The sequence below is a fragment of the Lampetra fluviatilis genome, chromosome 1 (genome assembly GCF_964198595.1).
Source record: "Lampetra fluviatilis chromosome 1, kcLamFluv1.1, whole genome shotgun sequence".
Taxonomy (NCBI): Eukaryota; Metazoa; Chordata; class Hyperoartia; order Petromyzontiformes; family Petromyzontidae; genus Lampetra; species Lampetra fluviatilis.
In genome coordinates, this window is record NC_136275.1 from 27,540,333 (window position 1) to 27,559,798 (window position 19,466).

Below are 19,466 nucleotides of genomic sequence, written 5' to 3' on the forward strand. Positions count from 1 at the left end.
AAATTGATCTTTTTTATTTACATAGCATCGCAATTATGTTTTTATTGTTTATAGCACACACAGCACATACACAGTACACAAATAGTACACACAAAGCCCACACACGGTACACACGCAGCACACACACACAGTACACACACACAGTACACACACAGTACACACACACAGTACACACACAGTACACACACAGCACACGGCACACACAGAACACACACACAGTGCACACACACAGTGCACACACAGTAAACACACACAGTACACACAGTGCACACACAGCACACGCACACAATCCACAAACAGTACACACACAGTACACACACAGTACACACACACAGTACACACACAGCACACGGCACACACACAGTGCACACACACAGTGCACACACACAGTACACACACAGTAAACACACACAGTACACACAGTGCACACACAGCACACGCACACAATCCACAAACAGTACACACACAGTACACACATAGCACACGGCACACACACAGTACACACGCAGTACACATACAGTACACACACACAGTACACACACAGTACACACACACAGTACACACACAGTACACACACACACATCACACACACAGTACACACACACAGTACACACACATCACAAACACAGTACACACACACAGTGCACACACATCACATACACAGTACACAAATAGTACACACAAAGCACACACACAGTACACACGTAGCACACACACAGTACACACACACAGTACACACACACAGTACACACACAGTACACACAGCATACGGCACACACACAGTACACACACAGCACACACACAGTACACACACACAGTGCACACAGAGCTCATACACAGTACACACATAGTACACACAAAGCACACACACAGTACACACACAGCACACGGCACACACACAGTACACACACACAGCACACGGCACACACACAGCACACACACAGTACACACACACACAGTACACACACACAGTACACACACACACAGCACACACACAGCACACAAACAGCACAACGATGCCACACGTCCGACCGCGTGGCCGCGCGCCGAGTGAATTCACGCAGTCGCCGCCGCCGAAGGTCGAGCGAGTCACGGGGTAGATCGAGACTCGCCGGATCCACGGCGCGCGTTCAATGGCACACGCCAAAAGGCGCTTCGAGAGAGGGCGACTCTCGTACGGCAACACAGAAACAAACATCGGGCAGCCGAGAAAGGAATACACGACAGTGAAAATTAAAAATAGTTGGGGAAAACTTTTCGTTGACTGTCGCGACATCTCAACATTGTATTCACAGTGTACACAAACTGTACACAATCCACGCACGGATGCATATACACACAACGCTCCATAATGCACGCGCTGTACGTAGTACATACGCACATAGGTAAAACAAGTTAAAGATACTCCGTACATCCTGAAGAGACTGTTGGGGCAAGTCCTCCTAGCGAGCAGCACCTATGATGAAAGCTGCTGGCACGGCACAAGAGGGAACAGGTAACCCAACACCAGGCCCGGCCGCCTTTGTCTCCCCAGTGACGATGTTTACACACCGCGCCAGGTACTCATTTGAGGCCGAGTCTACCTAGGGGAGGCCTAGGACCGGTTCAGGCAATCGTCACCGGTGCTGGCCGTGAGCGGGAATCGAACTCGGGTGACCGGGTTCGTAGCGCAGCGTGGCGCTAACCGCTACACCACCGCACCTAAACATGCACACGCACATGTACATGGCGAAGCGTACACACATTTTCTCACTGGCCCACTACAAATATGACATTGACTATACGAATGTTCTACCAATAACCCCCCGCGTAATATTCAGTAATGCAATATAAGGCCTGCATGGTACAAGCGTACATACGCAAATAATAATACAAAGACGAAGATCGCCCGTGTAACCTTTAACAGCCTGTCGGGGGCAAGTTTAATACATACGTGCACATCCAGTAGCTATATATGTTCGCGCGGATACGCACAAACTGCATGCATACTCGTGGCTATAAATTAACGGAACGCGTCTGATAATGGCCACTGCCAATGCTATTTGGCGAATGTATCTTCATCAGCTCAGAAATAACCGGTCCCGAGGCTTAAACGTTGTTTTGTTTTAACGTCGCCTACGCCAATGAAGCATTGAGTGCAATGTAACAACAACAACAAATCCAAACTCGTTCATCATTAACGCTGCCTTATTACAAAACAATATACGCTATGCAGTATATACCAAACCTAACGTTTCGGACGATGATCCTCTCTCAGAGTTCAGTGGTAAAAGCGAGATCACACCCACGTATGTCAGATCATCTTACTGGTCTTTGCATGCGCTACGAAAACAGGCCATTGCCCGAAATATTGCCCCCACCTCTTCCCCATTGTTTTATTCTTCAAATAAATTCTAGGGTTTTTTTTATTGCAAGACCACGCTATTGTTGTTAAATGACTCATGTGTGAAATGATTGTGTGTGTGAGAGAGAGAGTTATTTCTGCCCGGTGCATCACCTACCATCGCAGTATCACCCAAACAACAACAGCCAAGGTCACAATCTTGTTTTGATTTCACATCTCAGCCGCGTGGCACGCTCACCAGACGTGTCCTCAGCGACGTCAGATCATTGCTAAGTTGTCTGCCGGGCAAGTCGTCCCTTTGGAAAAGAGCTTCTCAGCTGATTAACGGCCTTTACTCGGGAAAAACATTTTAAAACTATAACTTTTTTTTATTTTACCAGGTAATGCCCACTGAGCTACGCAGCTCTTTTTCAGAAGCGACCTGGCTATGACAAATGAGAGCTCTACGAAGTTGCCTTATCACGTGGACATTGACAGCCGTAGCCAAGTAATCTAAACCAGCGGCTCTTCAGCTGGGGTGCAGGCGAGATGCCCTTTCTGAGAACCGAAGGAGTTGCAGGCTGCAGGAAATGTTCAGAACCACTGCTCGAAACACTCCTGATTCTGATTAATTTGATTATCATTATATTTATTTTACATCCATAATAAAGACGTTGTTTGGTTGCGGTTGGCGGTGGACGGGGGTTACATCGCGTAAATATAAATGTGTCGTTAAACCCGCCACCACCCGGCACAGCCGAATTAGCAAGGTTTGTCACGTAAACAAAACACGTGCCAATTAGTTTACCAGTTCAGCGTGCGCCGCTGTGGTGCGCGCGTAGTCTCGGACACGGGATTGTTGTGGTTGTTGTTGTTGTTGGAGCGGAGAGGAGAAATTCGCACCACTGGCACAATCCCAGCAGATTGCTCGCCGCGCGAATGTTACGCGCAAGCGTTTGCTTCGACCACCCGTGATTAGAACCGCGAGACGTGATGAAAACTTCGCGCGCCCGCGTGAAAGAGTGAAAGGGAGAGAGAGACAGAGAAAATACGAACAGACGCGGAGATTGTATTGAGCGGCGAAGATTTGATGCGTATTACGACGAACTTCGATTTGCGCGGATGGTTGGCTACGTGCGGTGCGAAAGAAACTCAACATACATCATCATTATCATCATCTGCAGCTGCTGCAGCAGCGGCAGGCATGATCAACCCACTGCTCGATGAAGGCATCGCAAAGCCGTCACAATCTCTCTCTCCTCTCTCGGGTCATGCGAAGTAAGGATGGAGCAGCAGCATCTATACACGAGTTGATCTCCACCGCCCCCCCCCCTCATCTGGCGATGATGAGTCCTTCCCAGGCTATGCGATCAGCCTGCTGCTGCTGCTGATCTCCAGGGCACTCAATGGGTTAGCAGCCCGCGACATTCACAGGAAGGGATCCATTTGCACCCCAAGCGGGGTCCCTGAGATCTTCCGATCGCCTTCTTCTAAGGACTCCGAGGCCAAGGGCTCTGCCCGTGCGGTGTGCGGACTTTGTGCCACTGTGTGCAGCTCCCTTGCGTTGGGACGACGTTTCACGTTTGCTAATGAGGGCAATCAGAGTCGTTAGATATCGTTACGTCTGTGTTGAAAACTACCCTCTTTAAATTGGTCAATACTCCCCATCTAGTTATGTCCGTTGACCCTGCAGGGTCTGAGCGAGTGGGCGAGTGCATGAGTGGGTGAGTGGGTGAGTGCGTGAGTCGGTGAGTGGGTGGGTGCGCGCGTAGCTGAGTGGGTGAGTTCGTGATTGGGTGAGTGGATGAGACGGGGAGCGGTAGTGTAGCGGTTAGTGCTACGATGCGCTACCAGGTACCCGAGTTCGATTCCCACTCATGACCAACAACGGTGACGATTATCTGAACCGGTTCTGGGGCCTCCTCGAGGTCCTGGTGCGATGTGTAAACATCGCCACTGGGGAGACAAAGGTGGCCGGGCGTGGTGCTGACCACCCACCCCTACGGTGCCGTTCCAGCCTTCATAGGTACTCGCTAACAGCACTTGCCCCAACAGTCTGTGAAGGCTTTACGGGGGATATTTGTCTTTGAGTGGATGAGTAGGTGAGTATGGGAGTTGGTGGGTGGGTATGTGGTTGGTGTGTGTTAATGAGTAGGTGAGTAGGGGAGTTGGTGGGTGGGTGATCGAGTGAGTTGTTGAGTGCCTGAGTAGATGAGTCGTGGAGTTGGTGGGTAGGTGGGTGAGTGAGTGGGTGAGTGGATGAGTGGATGAGTAGGGGAGTTGGTGGGTGGGTGAGTGAGTGAGTGGATGAGTAGGTGAGTAAGGAGTTGATGGGTGGGTGAGAGAGTTGGTGAGTAAGTGAGTAGGGGAGTTGGTGAGTGAGTGGGTGAGTGGATGAGTAGGGGAGTTGGTGGGTGGGTGAGTGAGTGAGTGGATTATTAAGTGAGTAAGGGAGATGGTGGGTGGGTGAATGAGTGGGTGAGTGGATGAGTAGGTGAGTAAGGAGTTGATGGGTGGGTGAGAGAGTTGGTGAGCAAGTGAGTAGGGGAGTTGGTGAGTGAGTGGGTAAATTGGCCTTCATCCCCTGCCATATGCCCTGCAGGTTCTCTTTATTTCCTGGCATTCCATACACAGGGCGCATTGGGATCTATGGACGAAATGCACCACTTTACAAACTATTATTGCCAAGCGATGCATTGCGCCTGCGTGTGTTCTCGAATGCACGTGTATCTTGTTCCACCAGTGAACCACGTCTCGATGAGCCGTGGCAGGCAATGCACGCACGGATGAAACGCGCTCGCTTCTATAAGCAACATTGGCTGGTTGCGTCTCGTCTTTAAGTGCCGTCATCCTGTACGTATACATTTAAGTTGTTCTTTTTTTATTATTATGAATCTATGTACACGCCAGTTGAGAAATTTCGCCACCTTCTCATATTTAAAATGGCCATATATTAATTTCGTATTACGTTTCAGCCGATGGCAGCATTTACAAAGGGCAGTTGCCCGAAACGTCAGCCACTCTCGTGCAATGTTAACTACTTCTCCAACGAGTGGTTGCTGTCCATGCGTTCCGTGCTCTCAGCCTGGTGCGACGATGAATTATTCTCTTGCTGTTACGTTGGCAGTGGTGCGTATACACGGACAACTACACTCAACTCAACACATTCGTCAAATATAGCACTGCCTTCAATAGAATAGGCGACGTTTCGGTAAACGGCCCTTCTTCATAGCTCACGTAATAACATGTCGCTGTTACATATATACACATTGCTATATATGCACAGCTGCCGACGCAAAATTTTATTTACACTCAGCACCACTGTGACGGAGTTGACACCTTTGAAAATCAGAAACTGATTCTGAAATTAATTAGCACGAGCGTCATTATACTTGGGGTGATCGCGCATTTACTGTGGTGGCCCCCCAGGTGTGTGGCCCCCTACTGCTGCACCTCCAGGTGTGTGACTCTCTACTGCTGCACCACCTCCAGGTGTGTGACTCTCTACTGCTGCACCTGCAGGTGTGTGATTCTCTACTGCTGCACCTGCAGGTGTGTGACTCTCTACTGCTGCACCACCTGCAGGTGTGTGACTCTCTACTGCTGCACCACCTGCAGGTGTGTGACTCTCTACTGCTGCACCTGCAGGTGTGTGAATCTCTACTGCTGCACATGCAGGTGTGTGACTCTCTACTGCTGCACCTGCAGGTGTGTGACTCTACTGCTGCACCTGCAGGTGTGTGACTCTCTACTGCTGCACCTCATGCAGGTGTGTGACTCTCTACTGCTGCACCTCCTGGAGGTGTGTGACTCTCTACTGCTGCACCTCCTGCAGGTGGGTGACTCTCTACTGCTGCACCACCTGCAGGTGTGTGACTCTCTACTGCTGCACATGCAGGTGTGTGAATCTCTACTGCTGCACCTGCAGGCGTGTGACTCTCTACTGCTGCACCTCCTGCAGGTGTGTGACTCTCTACTGCTGCACCTGCAGGTGTGTGACTCTCTACTGCTGCACCACCTGCAGGTGTGTGACTCTCTACTGCTGCACCTCCTGCAGGTGTGTGACTCTCTACTGCTGCACCTCCTGCAGGTGTGTGGCTCTCTACTGCTGCACAACCTGCAGGTGTGTGACTCTCTACTGCTGCACCTGCAGGTGTGTGACTCTCTACTGCTGCACCTGCAGGTGTGTGACTCTACTGCTGCACCTCCCCCAGGTATGTGACTCCATATTGGACCATCTGTGAACAAAAAGAAGCGCTTCACAGCTCATCTGATTTCCTCCAGTCTAATAAAGATTCTGATTCTGCAGAGTGTACTCTTTGGTTCTTTCGGTAAAGTCACGTCGGCAGAAAAAGAAACTAAAATAAATAAAAATATCACGACGTTTCGATCGCAACACAAGCGGTCGTCCTCAGGCAGAAGAAACAAAATAATCATAATAATAATAATTATTATGATAATAATCATTATTGTGTTTTATTCCGCCTGAGGATGACCGCTTGTGTTGCGATCGAAACGTCGTGATATATTTTTATTTATTTATTTTTTCTAATTACGTGACTTTACTGAAAGAACCAAAGAATATGGATTCCCGCAGTCACGAAAGCCTCAAATCTGTCTAGAATCTTCGTCCTTTTCTTGCGCGGCGTCCCCTTTGTGGATGTTATTGTAACAGGCGAATAACACGCACACATCATCATCATCATTATAATCGTGGCTTTAGTTGTCACGCCGTGTAAATGTTTCTCACGGAGCAGAGAGGGTTTGCGTGCTTCGCGCAACGCACCAAATTGGAGCGATGGAGCGACGTCGCTCCATCGCTCCCGGGAATTCCCGTGACTGTGGAACTCCCCTCCCACAGGGTACGCACGGTTCGTCGTGTGCGCCCCGTGTGCAATTCCGCTGCGATACGCGCGCACGTTCATTCGATTGTAACAAAAAAATCAAACATAGGCAGCAAGTGTTGTAAATTATATTTACGACGCAAATTATAGGCGATGTAAAAATACAATCACCCCAAATTATAGGCTCCTTTCTCTATTTTGTCCAAGGTTCCTAAGATCTCGCTCGGCTACCAACAAATATATATTTGTTTTTTCTTTCGTTTGTCTGCTTTGTCATCAATAGTGCTGTTAGTTGCTCGTCGATTTTACGTTATTTGCACCTTCAGACATGCGTCTAAACGTAATAATATTGTTTATAATAAGAATAATAGCTTTGTTAATCCACTGCTGGATGAAGGCCTCCCCATCCCGTATTGGTTATGGGTGTTGTTTGACCATCCTTCACCACGATGGTCAATGCGGGTAGGTGTCTATAGCTGCAGAATCGATTTTAAAGATATACCAACCTCTAGTAATCTGAATAGGTGTGTCCGAGTCTTAATGGCAATGCTATATCAGCAAAAATGATAATAATCAACAAATAAATTATAAATGCATGTATCAAGAAGGTTACTCATTGGTCAATATAATGACATGTATTGGGCAGAATGGAACACACTGATACGTTCTGCCATCATTAGAGCTCATCAGCGAGCCATGACCAAATAGTTAGAGAGCCAAGAGGGTATTAGTATTAATTAGAGCTCATCACCCTGCCATGCCCAGTTGCAGACTGCCAGGGTAACGCCCAGAGTGTTATTGTGAATGGGAGAAGCGACTCTTCGGGATAATACGGGTCTCTGAAACATTTATTGGGTAAATATAATTGTAATAAATATCTTCGGAGTAATAATAAAAAATTGGTTTATGTACATTGGTTTTGTTTCAAGTCGAACACAAAACTGCTGTATTTATTAAACAAATTATTTGATGATAATGTTGCTGCTGCGTTGGCTTTGGTGTATAAGCACAATATTAGACAACAACAAAAACTCGGCACATTCGTCATTAACACATTGGCCTCAAAAAAGGGAAAGTACATCATGCACAAAGTTTCGGACAATTACCCTTATTCATAGCAGGTAAATTGAGAAATGGCCAGAGAGGATGCAAATGTAAAAATGCTCTTACTGAACTTGTGTGGTTGCATAACCTACTCATGGAATGCATCTTTAAATCAAACACTTGATCATGATAGTATTTAGGGAGGCAGAGCATAGTATGTATGCATGTTTTAACTTCTTTCGCACCGTACGTAGCCAACCGTGCCAGTCGGAGGTGCGCTATTACGCAGAGCGCGCGTCTGATGACAAAGTAAGAATTGTGTGAACACGCTGTAAGACTACAGCTGCCGACGCCACCGTCGAATTGGAGGGGCTTTCCATCTCTCCGTCAATTATCACCGAGGTACGGCAACAACCAGCAACAGGTTCCTTCGGTGTTTTGTAAGAAGCGGGGAGGGGGTCATCGAAAGCCAATTTAGTAAACAGTAAGCAGAGTAGGGGGCGCAGGGCTCGCACCCCCCCCCACCAACGCCTTCAAACTTAATCGGAAGTATTGCATCTGACACTGGGTGGGCCGCCCCCCCCCCCCCCCAAAGCACGGGGTCCGGGGCAATCGCCCCGATTCGCCGTAACCCTAGGGGACGGCTCTGATAGTTCGTCGTCATCATCATTATCATCATCATCTACAATGATCAATCCACTGCTTGATGAAGCCCCCCCCCCACCCGCCCCCTCCAAAGCCGTCGCCATCTCTCACAAAGCGTTTGCGATGGTAAACAAATCCACCTACGAGCACCTGCAATCGGATTTCATCGCTCCATCTCCCCGGTGGCTTTGTTCTCATGCATTGGGCGCCGTGGTGGCGAAATGTTAACTACCGCGCATGATATGCAAGGAGGTCGTGGGTTCGATCCCGACCATGTGACGCCAGCTGCATATTTGGAGGTTTGATGTCTGTCTCTCTCCCCGTGATCGCGTGGATTTTTCTCCGGGTGCTCTGGGGTTCCTCTCTCCACATTTAGAATCAACATCACGCGTTCAGAGTATTTAGATACTTTACATTGCCACGTGATACGCCACTTCGCTCAGCTATCATTTGTAGGAGGATCACTTCTGAAAAACGGGGCTATATAGCTCAGTCGGCTTTACCTGGTGGTAACATTTAAACTTATATTCTCCGGCACAATTAGAATTGCGGCACAATTCGCGTGATGAAGATGGTTGTAGTCACCAGCGTAACGTCGTACTCGATTTGTAAATGTCGTGGATTTACTCTCCAACGTACAGCCGGTGTGCTGAAGTAGTAACTAATTGGCACGGTCTCGATTTAAAGCTTTCGTGACTGCAGGGATTCATCTTCTTGGTTATTATGTTTTATTTTTATTATTGTATTACTTCCCTTCTACGTGACTTTACCGAAAGAACCAAGAAGATAATTGTCACGGTTTTTTAAGTGACAAACATTACTGATTGGCTGTGTCGGGTGGTGGCGGGTTTAACGACACGTTTATATTTACGCGATCTAACCCAAAACACATTTTACTATGAATATAGTTTAATAGTTTTTAATAGTCTCGTGTCCTTTGCCTGGGGGCTCCATCGTTCGGTCCTGACCACCTTCCACGATCCCTGACCTACAGCGAAGTGTCCAGCCCAAAACCATAACACGTTTATTTTGAAATCTTGAGTTAAGTTTTCGTGACTGCAGGAATTCATATTCTTTGGGTCTTTCGGTAAAATTACGTAGATAGGTTCAAATAAAATAACAAAAAACTACTCGTAGTTTTGGGTTAGCTCGCGTAAATATAAAAACTACTTGTAGTTTTTTTATTATTTTCTTTGAACCTATCTACGTGACTTTACCGAAAGACCCAAATAATACGTTTGTTTTTCTTGTGTTTTTTATCTGGACGGTCGAAATGACATCTTCAATGTGCGTGAGCAACAGACGGCTGCGCCAATGCCGTCGCGTTGTGAGACGCGGCCGCTCCATTGCGGATCACGTTCGTGACTCGCATCGTCGCAGATGGCACGGAGAGTTAAGGGACATCATTGTGCCCGGCCCGCCTGAGACTCTCTGCAAAGTTACTCGGGGTAAACAGCGGCACAATAGTGCCTTATATCTCTAAAAAAAAGTCGCTGCTTCAGTGCACTTAGACAATAGATCAACAAGTTAAGGCAAAACAAATAGTCTTTTTTTATCTGGTGTTGAGAGGGAAATATAATCTCGACGTTTCCGCTCACTTGCAGCGCTTAGTTAAAATATAAGTTTTAACCTGTAATTAGTTGTATATATGTATATACGAGGATGAGCTGCAATAGTGATGGACTGACCTCGTTAGAGCTCTCCGTAACTAATGTTCAGACGTGTTGAATATCTTACAACTGTATAATTGGTGTGCACTCTTAAAAACCCGTCCAGCATTTACATTGAGACATTGTTCAGTTGATATTCCAAATACTACTGCACGTGAGATCGACCTACGTGCACAGGATATAGGCCTATATATAAGGCTTATGATGAGTACTAATGTATTCTTTGTTCATGGTTTAAATATGAATCCCGGCTTTTATAAATACATTTGACCTCGTTTCGTTAGTGACGTTTGTTGGTACACGTCATAATAAAGTAGCCGCAATTGGCACGAACACTGTCGAATAACAGAAGTAAACATCTTTAAAGAGTATGCCTCGACCAACGTTTCGGACAACGGTCCTTATTCAGAACGGATGATTCGGTGATGCTGCTGTTGTTGCTGCTGCGTTGTCAGTGGTACACGCACACACACAATAGAATAACAACAATACTAATATTATATAAGAGCCGCCACATTGGCGAGATGTTAACTACCTCGCCGGGTATACAGGAGGGCGTGGGTTCGATCCCGAAACCCGTGTATTTGTCTCCGGGTCCTCACAATTGTTGCTCCGCATTTAGAAACACGCGTTGAAAGCATTTGGCTGCTGCTCTACATTTCCACGTGATGATAAGCCACTTGGTTGAGCTATCATTTGTGATTGCCAGGTTGCTTCTGAAAGATTGCTACATTGCTCTCCCCGTGGTCGCGTGGATGTTTCTCCAACTCCTCCGGGTTTTCCCTCCGCAATTCAGAATCGACATCACGCGTTTAGAGTATTTGGCTGCTTTGAATGTTCACACGATGATGAGCCACTTGGTTGAGCTATCATCTGTGGTAGCCAGGTCGCTTCTGAAAACAAGCTATATAGCTCAGTGGGCCTTACCTGGTCAAATAAGCATTAATTTAGTTTCAATAAATTACATTTACAAATCTCCGCCTTTCCCCAATCCACGCAAAGCACGGTCCATCATTCGTCAGTAACACTGTGTGGCCGTAAAAGGAAAGACAAAAATGACAACCGCTGACGATTCGAGCAATGGCCCTCTTTTAATTTTACTTGCTGTCAAAGGAGACCTATTCTCTGAAACGTCGCTCTCTTACATAGTTGTGTTTTCCTATTACGGTCACAGTGCTGTTGACGGACGCGTAGATTTGTTTATGTACTCCTAAAATAAAAAAGATATAGATGTAACTTCGCGTCTACAGAATTATCCGTTTTGAATGAGATGACGACAAATTTGCCGAAGCATGTTTAAATGACAAAACGGCACATTGCAGTTGTGTTCATGGCAGCCATAGCGATAAGCTTTCACAACAACGTAGTTGCTCGCCTTTGCCGCGTAGAAGCATTCACTTATTATTGGTTTTATTTTTTATTCAAATCAAGAGAGGGCGAAAAAATATTTACACAGGGTTAATATACACCCCCCTGTATCAAGACGCTTCAATATATTAAATAATATCAAATATGTTTTGCTTCATTGTATCAGGCAAGGCCCACTAAGCTACACAGCTCTACGTGGCCAATTAGATCACTGAGCGTGCTACTTGCTGTGGGTTGGACACCGGAGTTCCCGAAAAAAAACTAAACCACCAAAACGAGAAGACAACGCCACCGCTGTCACTGCCATCTCGTTAGGCCGTTGGGAGATTCACGAATGTCTCCGTGATCCACCAATCGCTGGCTCCAAGGCGCTGTCTCACACAGTCGCAAGCCAACGCACCCGGTAATTGCCAGCTGCTGCAGCCAATGCTTAGCCGGGCAGTGGTGTGTTTAGTTCTGCACGTGGCTGGCCCTGTGATCAATCCTCAGCACCGTGAAGGCAGCAGCGAGTGTTGTTGGGTCGCCGCACACACACATGTTGCTGTGAAACTCCCTTCCTGATACCCGAGGGCGTCCAGGAGGTGCCGTGCCCCTGGACTCGCCAACAGAAGGCGGTACAGCAAGTGGACTAATCGCCATCGGTTTCTATCTTTACGGGGACATAGTGTTTTCGCTACCTCGCGCAAGGCGTGGGGTTTTCTCCGTCTGCTCCGTTTCGCTCCCCACTTGTAATAATAAACAGCATTTTTTTTTTATAAAATGTATAAAGCCGCGATGCAGCAGCAGGACCCTCTTGACAAAGGCTGCATACGTGACGCAAATTATTTCTGTTGTGAACGCACGTCCGGGTGCTTGGCCACTCACCGAGGGCCGAGGACATGTTGGCGAGACCGTGGTTGAGCGCTCCGCTGCTGTAGGGCGGACTGTAGTAGGGCGCCGCGTGATGGTGGTGGTGGTGGCCATAGGGGCCCATCCTCTGGTCGGAGAAGCCACCGTCTGCCGGGCCGCCGAGCACGGCGGCCCTCTGGTAGTCCATCTGCGCCCACGTCGGGTAGAGCGGCGACGGGGTGACCTGGCACTCGGCGGGCGAGCGCTGGTACTGATAGGCCGAGGGCGCGGTGCCGACGGCGTGGGGATGATGGTGGTGGTGCGGGTTGTGCAGGTGCTGCTGGTGCCTGCCCGCCATCAGCGCCGGCACCGAGGTCGGCAGGGAGACCGGCAGAGAGGCCTGCTGCTCGGACCCCCCGTGGCCGCTCAGCGATTGTGGAATGTAGCGCAGGGGGTCGAGCGTTGGGGAGTCGCGGTCGAGGGCCGATGGCGTAGTCGGCATCGACACTTGGTCGGCGTGGAGCGGATAGGAGCGCGCGCCGAAGATCGGCTGCATGGAGCCCGGCCCGGGGAAGCTCAGGTTCCCGTGGAAGACCATCCCCATGGGAGGTCGCGCGGGATCCTGCAGCAGCCCTACCTTCTCACCAGGGGTCTCTGCGCCTTTGTAGTCCTGATCCATTCACTCGCACTGCCGCGCACAGCGAGACGCTGCTCGCCTCGCCGTGTCCGTGACTTGCGAACGGAGGGTTCCCCGCGCTCGAACGCAAGGGTTCTGTTGTTTCTTTCTCTTTTTTGGTAACTCTTCAAAAAAACCCCTAAACACTCCACGAGCTTCTCTCCTGCTTCCTCTCCCTCCTCCTCCCGGAGTTGGTGGTGCGTAAGTTGCGGTGCGGCTCCGTCACGGAGTTGAGGCTTCCTTCGCGGCCGTCCCTATTGATTCGCGCGGCGCGGCGAGAGATGCCGCTCGCCTGTGTCTGGTCAAAAATTGACTCGAAACCGAGAGAGTGACGCGCAGAGCAAACACCGCGTCCGACTAAGAGTCGAGCAACGGGGGCAATTCGTCACTGAGCGCAATTTGCAGGAACCTTCATTCCCACCGCCGGCGCTGAGATCTCTTTCAAAATTGCCGAGCGAGTTTTTTTTTTACGACCTGGCGCGACTTCAAAGAGCGAATATAACGGCTGCGGCGACTTACCTACTCCGAGATGGAAGCAAATGTCAAGGACAGTCGCCGCAGCTTTGCGCACGCGCGCGCGCACGCACGCACCTGAGCCGAGATAGGCGGAATGGGTCACGCAAATCAGTAAAGCGACAGAACACACAGAGAGAGAGAAAAAAACACCCTCACCGAGTTCCGCCTCCGGCAGAGGGCAAAGGCGAAACGTTTATACGCGGGGGTTTTGCTTTTACAGCGGACTTCCATCCCACGGATGCAGGAACGAAGGCGAGGTGAGGTGGAGTTCACGCGAATGTTCATCGGTGAATCGACGCGCTCGGGGACACTTTGCGTTCACGCGCGCGTTACCGCCGGCGGTGTTGAGGTTAACGCTTATGCTGTATCTTATCATCATCATTATTGTTGTTGTTGTATTATTATTGTTGTTTCGTTGGAAACTTATGGCGGTGCTCGGAATGAAAATGTTGTTGTCTGTTGGGGTTGTTGATGTTGTTTGTTTGTAAAGCACATCGGCGCCACTTGCTTACTGGGAGATGTGAATCTGCGTGACGGTTGCGCTTTGCGATGAGTTTTGTAATATTGCGCACGGACATTAATGACGGTGGCGATGTGAAATCATCGTGGTGGTGGTGGTGGTGGTAGTGGTGATGATGATGACGTGTAACCAATAGTAGCACGTGCAATCGTGATAAATGCAGAATAAGTGTGTCTGTACAACTATGACCGTGGCGGCGATGATGAACAGTCTGGACGAGAATTAACGCACTCGCATGCTGAGTACGATTATGATGACGATTATGATGATGATGTCGATTATGATGACGATTAATGACGACGATGATGATGCTTATGATGACGACGATTACGATGACAATTACGATGACGATTATGACGCCGATGATTGCCTTCTTCCACAGGTATTTAGCATCGCTCGACCGAGGACCCCCAAACAGTAGCGTGACGATTTACGGTCAATTAAAACCGACTCCAAACACGACGGACGGTTAAGCGACTCCTCACCCCGCCTCCCTCCCTTGCGGAGGTGATCTCGGGGCCACGCCGCTGCGTCTGAAATCATAAAATGCAATCAATCATAAACCCAAGAACAGGAAGGAGGAGGAGTAGGAGGAGGATAACAAGAAGTTGGAGAAGTCTTTTTTGTTTGTTTTTTTACTGCCACGGCGCACACCCATCGCCCACCCGAGCCCAGTCTTGTAACGCTGTCATAAAATCCATCAGCGAGCAAGGTAAGAGTCATGCGGACAAATATTTAGCCACCGGGCCATAAAAAAAGAAAGAAACTCCCCCCGACCCAAACTCCACTCCCTCCCGTTCACCCACTCACAGAGAACCGGCGGCTACCGGCGCTCGCTCGGGATTAATATTTAAAACGGGAGCTTCAAAGAGCGCAGGGTGAAAACCCGCGACTTTTTTTTTGCCGGTGCAGCCAAACACCCCCCGCCCCCCCCTCCTCCACCCTCCCCACCTCCACCCTCCCCCTTCCACCCCCCCTCCTCCACCCCCCCTTCACCCCCAACCCCCCGGATTGGCGAGAGAAGAGCCCAGCGTGGCTCTGCTTGTCGCACGGTAGAGCGACGCTCATAAAACCTCGTGGCCTTCCCAAACACACACACACACACAAAGACAAATATCCCCACCCAGCCCCCCCGGGTGTAGCCTCAATGGACATTTGGGGCAAGTGCTGGTGAGCGTGCAGCAACCACGCTGTGAAGGCCAGCAACCGGCACACAACCGTGTGGCCAACATACACAGCAGCCCGATCGACCGACCGCCCGCCCGCCTTTGTCTCTCCAGTGACGATGTTTACACGCAGTACCAACGTGCTCACATTTGAGGCTGAGTCAGCCTAGCGGAGGCCCAGGACCGCTTCAGATAAATCGCCGCCGGTTGTTTGTGGCAGCCGTGAGCGGGAATCGAACTCGGGTGGCCGGGTTTTGTGGCGCGAGCGCCGGCACTGCCGCTCCCTCATACAAAGACAAAGACCCCCCTCCCCCCGTGTAGCCTCAACAATACTTTTGGGGCAAGTGCTGTTAGCGAGTTGCACTGATGAAGGTCGCCACGGCACACGACTGGGCCGCCTTTGTCCTCCCCCCATACTCACACACACACACGCGCACACACGAGCACACACGCGCAGCCCGCGTGTAGAATGATTGCGGCGAGTGCTTTACTGCGTTAGTGAATCAGAGTCAGACTATGTATCTTCTTGGTTATTTCGGTAAAGTCACGTAGAAGGGAAATAATAAAATAATAAAAATAAAACATAATAAAATAATATAATAATATAATAAACTAATATAATAATATAATAATAATATTTAAAAAATCAGACTATGTATTTAGACAGGAGGAATCCGATGAGCTACGATGCTCTTTTTCACAGACGTCTGTGAAACGGAGCACGGCGGGAGTGTTGTGGACAATAGCCCCAACAGGACAATGGGTGCTGATTGTATTTTGGGACTAAAGATTTCACTCGCCCAAGATGAAGAAACAAAAAAAAGAGGGTGCAAAGTGGTCAGATGGCTGACGTTGTGTGTGGCCTGGAGTCGAACCCGGCTTGTTCTGGACCGTGGAGCCGCGAGCTACTGCCTCGCCGCTCGCTCTCACTCACACACGTGTGACATGAAGAAGGGTCATTGTTTGAAACGTCGTCGATTTGAATTATATTATTTTTTATTTGAGGCAGTGTTGTTCACAAGTTGTTGTTGAGCTTTTGCATTTAACAAAGCCAAAGATCCCCCGTGTAGTATTAGCAGGCTGTTGGGGCAAGTGCCGAAACGGCACACGACAGGGTGGGTGGCCAGCACCACGACAGGCCATGTCTGTCTCCCCCAGTGGCGATGTTTACTGCACACCGCACCAGGTCCTCATTTGAGGCCGAGTCGACCTAGGGCAGGCCCAGGACCTGTTCAAATAATCGTCATCGATGTTGGTGGCCGCGAGCGGGAATCGAGCTCCGGTTCGACAGGTTCGTAACGCTCCGTGCTAACCGCCACACGACGGCTCCCCACCAACACCAACACACAGCCGCCACTCGCCACTAAGCGACGGCGACGTCACCACGGCTCCTGTGCCAGGCCAGGTGCACTTTTAGGCCACGCGCATTGTCGAAGGCTCGCTGATAGGAGGTCTTGGGACTGAGACGACCAGTAGATGCACCACCAGCTGTACCCCCTACCGTGCCAACTTGCTGTATTTTAGCTGCCCGGCGCTCCGCTCGTTGTTGTGAGCGTCGCTCCTCTGCCCTCAGTTGTTGTTGGAGGTCGACTGCCTCCAACTGCCCAGTAGCAGCTTCCTTCACGTTCCCCACACACCCTCATGCACAATCACGGACATAAAACAAACCCCGCTGCAGGCAGAGCCGCCGCACGGACGGCTGGGGCGAGTGAGCACCTTACTCAGACAAAGACAAAGCTCCCCCGTATAGCCTAGGGCAGACTGCTGGGGCAAGGGAGCAGCCTACTCAGACCAACACAAAGACAAAGCTGCCCCGTTGAAGCCTTGGGCAGACTGCTGGGGCAAGTAGTGTTAGCTAGTGCCTATGATGGCCTGCGAGACACACTGGTAGTTTCTGTGGCCATCACAACTAACAGAGAGAGAGACACACACAAACATACACACGCACACACACACACACGCCTGACGCACACACTCACTCAGCCGTGTAGGGGCGTCGCGCAACTTATGGGGACGCTACAAAAAAAACTGCCACTTTTAACTCCTCCTTTAAAGGGTCACGTAAATGTCATGCAAATCCTTGCGGCTTTGCGCCGTAAAATTTTAGATTTTACAAAAAAAAATCACCATTCTGCGTTTGCTTTTAAAACGAATGGCCAACAAACAAAAGAGACGCCAGGTCGCGCTCGCGACAGAGGCAATTCCGTCGACGCAAACGTCTCGGCGAGGTCGATCTCATCCCGCTGGTCAACTCAAGGAGACTGCCGAACCGCGCAATGAGACGACGAGACAAAGACCCCCCGTATAGCCTCCGCAATACTTTTTGGGGGCAAGTGCTGTTAGCGAGTAGCACCTACGAAGTGCCAGCACGTCCCACGGAAGAGGGTCGGTTGAGGGGGGGGCGACACCCGCGCTCGGCCGCCTTCATCCCCCCTCGTGGCGATGGATGTCCGCACGTCGCGCCAGGTGCTCGTGTGAGGCTGAGCCGGCCTGGGGTGGAGGCCCAGAAACCGATTCGGATCATCGTCACGGGGTGTTGGTGGCCGCCGTGAGCGGGAGTCGAATCGAGGAAGACACGAAGACAAAGATGCCCCGTATAGCCTGTTAACAGACTGTTGGGGCAAGTGCTGTTGGTGAGCACCTATGAAGGCCGGAACGGTACACGAGGCGGTGGGCTGACCGGCACCACGCCCGACCGCCTTTGTATCCCCAGTAGCGATGTTTACACACCGCACCAGGTACTCATTTGAGGCTGAGTCGACCTTAGGGGAGGCTCGGAACCGGTTCAAACTAATCGCGACCGGTGTTGGCTGTGAGCCGAAATCGAATCGAGGAAGACAAAGACAAAGATCCCCCGTATAGACTTAACAGACTATAAGGGCAAGTGCTGTTAGCGAGCACCTATGAAGGCCGGAACGGTCCACGAGCGGGTGGGTGGCCAGCACCACGCCCGACCGCCTTTGTCTCCCCAGTGGCGATGTTTACACACCGCACCAGGTACACATTTGAGGCTGCGTAGACCTAGGGGAGGCCCAGGACCGGTTCAGATCATCGTCACTGGTGTTGGCCGTGAGCGGGAATCGAATCTAGGAAGATGCACACATACACACACCCTGCCTACGGGATATCGACACGCAGGTGAAGAAGCACCTCAAGGAGTGTACAATCAGCTACAGTGCAGGCAGTAAATGTTTCACCTTTATTGGAGCGCCTCTTGACAGTAAAACGTCATAAAGCGTGCACACGTGATCCGATCTTGCTTCACGAAGTGATGCCATATTTACACGCACACTTCCGTTGAGGGTTCTTCCCGCCGCACTATTGACGGACTCTGCTAATATATCCAGGGACGTTGTCGATTGTTTGTTTGTTGTTTACGATTATTAATAATAATATCGCATTTGAAAAGATGCGAGCGATACAAATTTGGGGCCGGTACAGCAAGTTCCGGGAATCGTTTTGTTGGCAGCCCGCTCCACTCATTTCGTTGTTGTTTGTCTTCAAAGGACTACAATCAGCTGAGGCCCGCCTCCCGTGAACCACGTGGACTTCTGTGTCACACCGCCGAGGGCGTCCCATCTCCATGCCGCCGGCTGTGAAAACAGACGCTGCTCCTCTGTTGAGTAGCAGCAGCAGCATCAATTCTAGATTTGAAACTTTCGTGACTGCAAGGATTCATATTCTTAGGTTTTTTCGGTAAAGTCACGTAGGTAAAAAATGTAAAATTAATAAAAGTAAAATAAAATTGTATTTTACTTTTATTTTATTTTACTTTTATTAATTTTATTTTATTTTTATTTTATTTTACTTTTATTAATTTTAATTTTAACTTTTTACCTACGTGACTTTACCGAAAAAACCTAAGA

General features: G+C 49.6%; 1 protein-coding gene across 1 annotated transcript in view; it reads right to left on the reverse strand.

Moving 5' to 3' along the window:
* LOC144940078 (uncharacterized) overlaps positions 1-13,320 on the reverse strand; it is a 57,694-nt gene extending 44,374 nt beyond the window's left edge. Inside the window, exon 1 of the mRNA XM_078866756.1 lies at positions 12,759-13,320. Within this exon, the coding sequence (XP_078722882.1) occupies positions 12,759-13,320 (562 nt within the window). The remainder of the gene's footprint in view (positions 1-12,758) is intronic.
* Between the last annotated feature and the right edge of the window lie 6,146 nt (positions 13,321-19,466).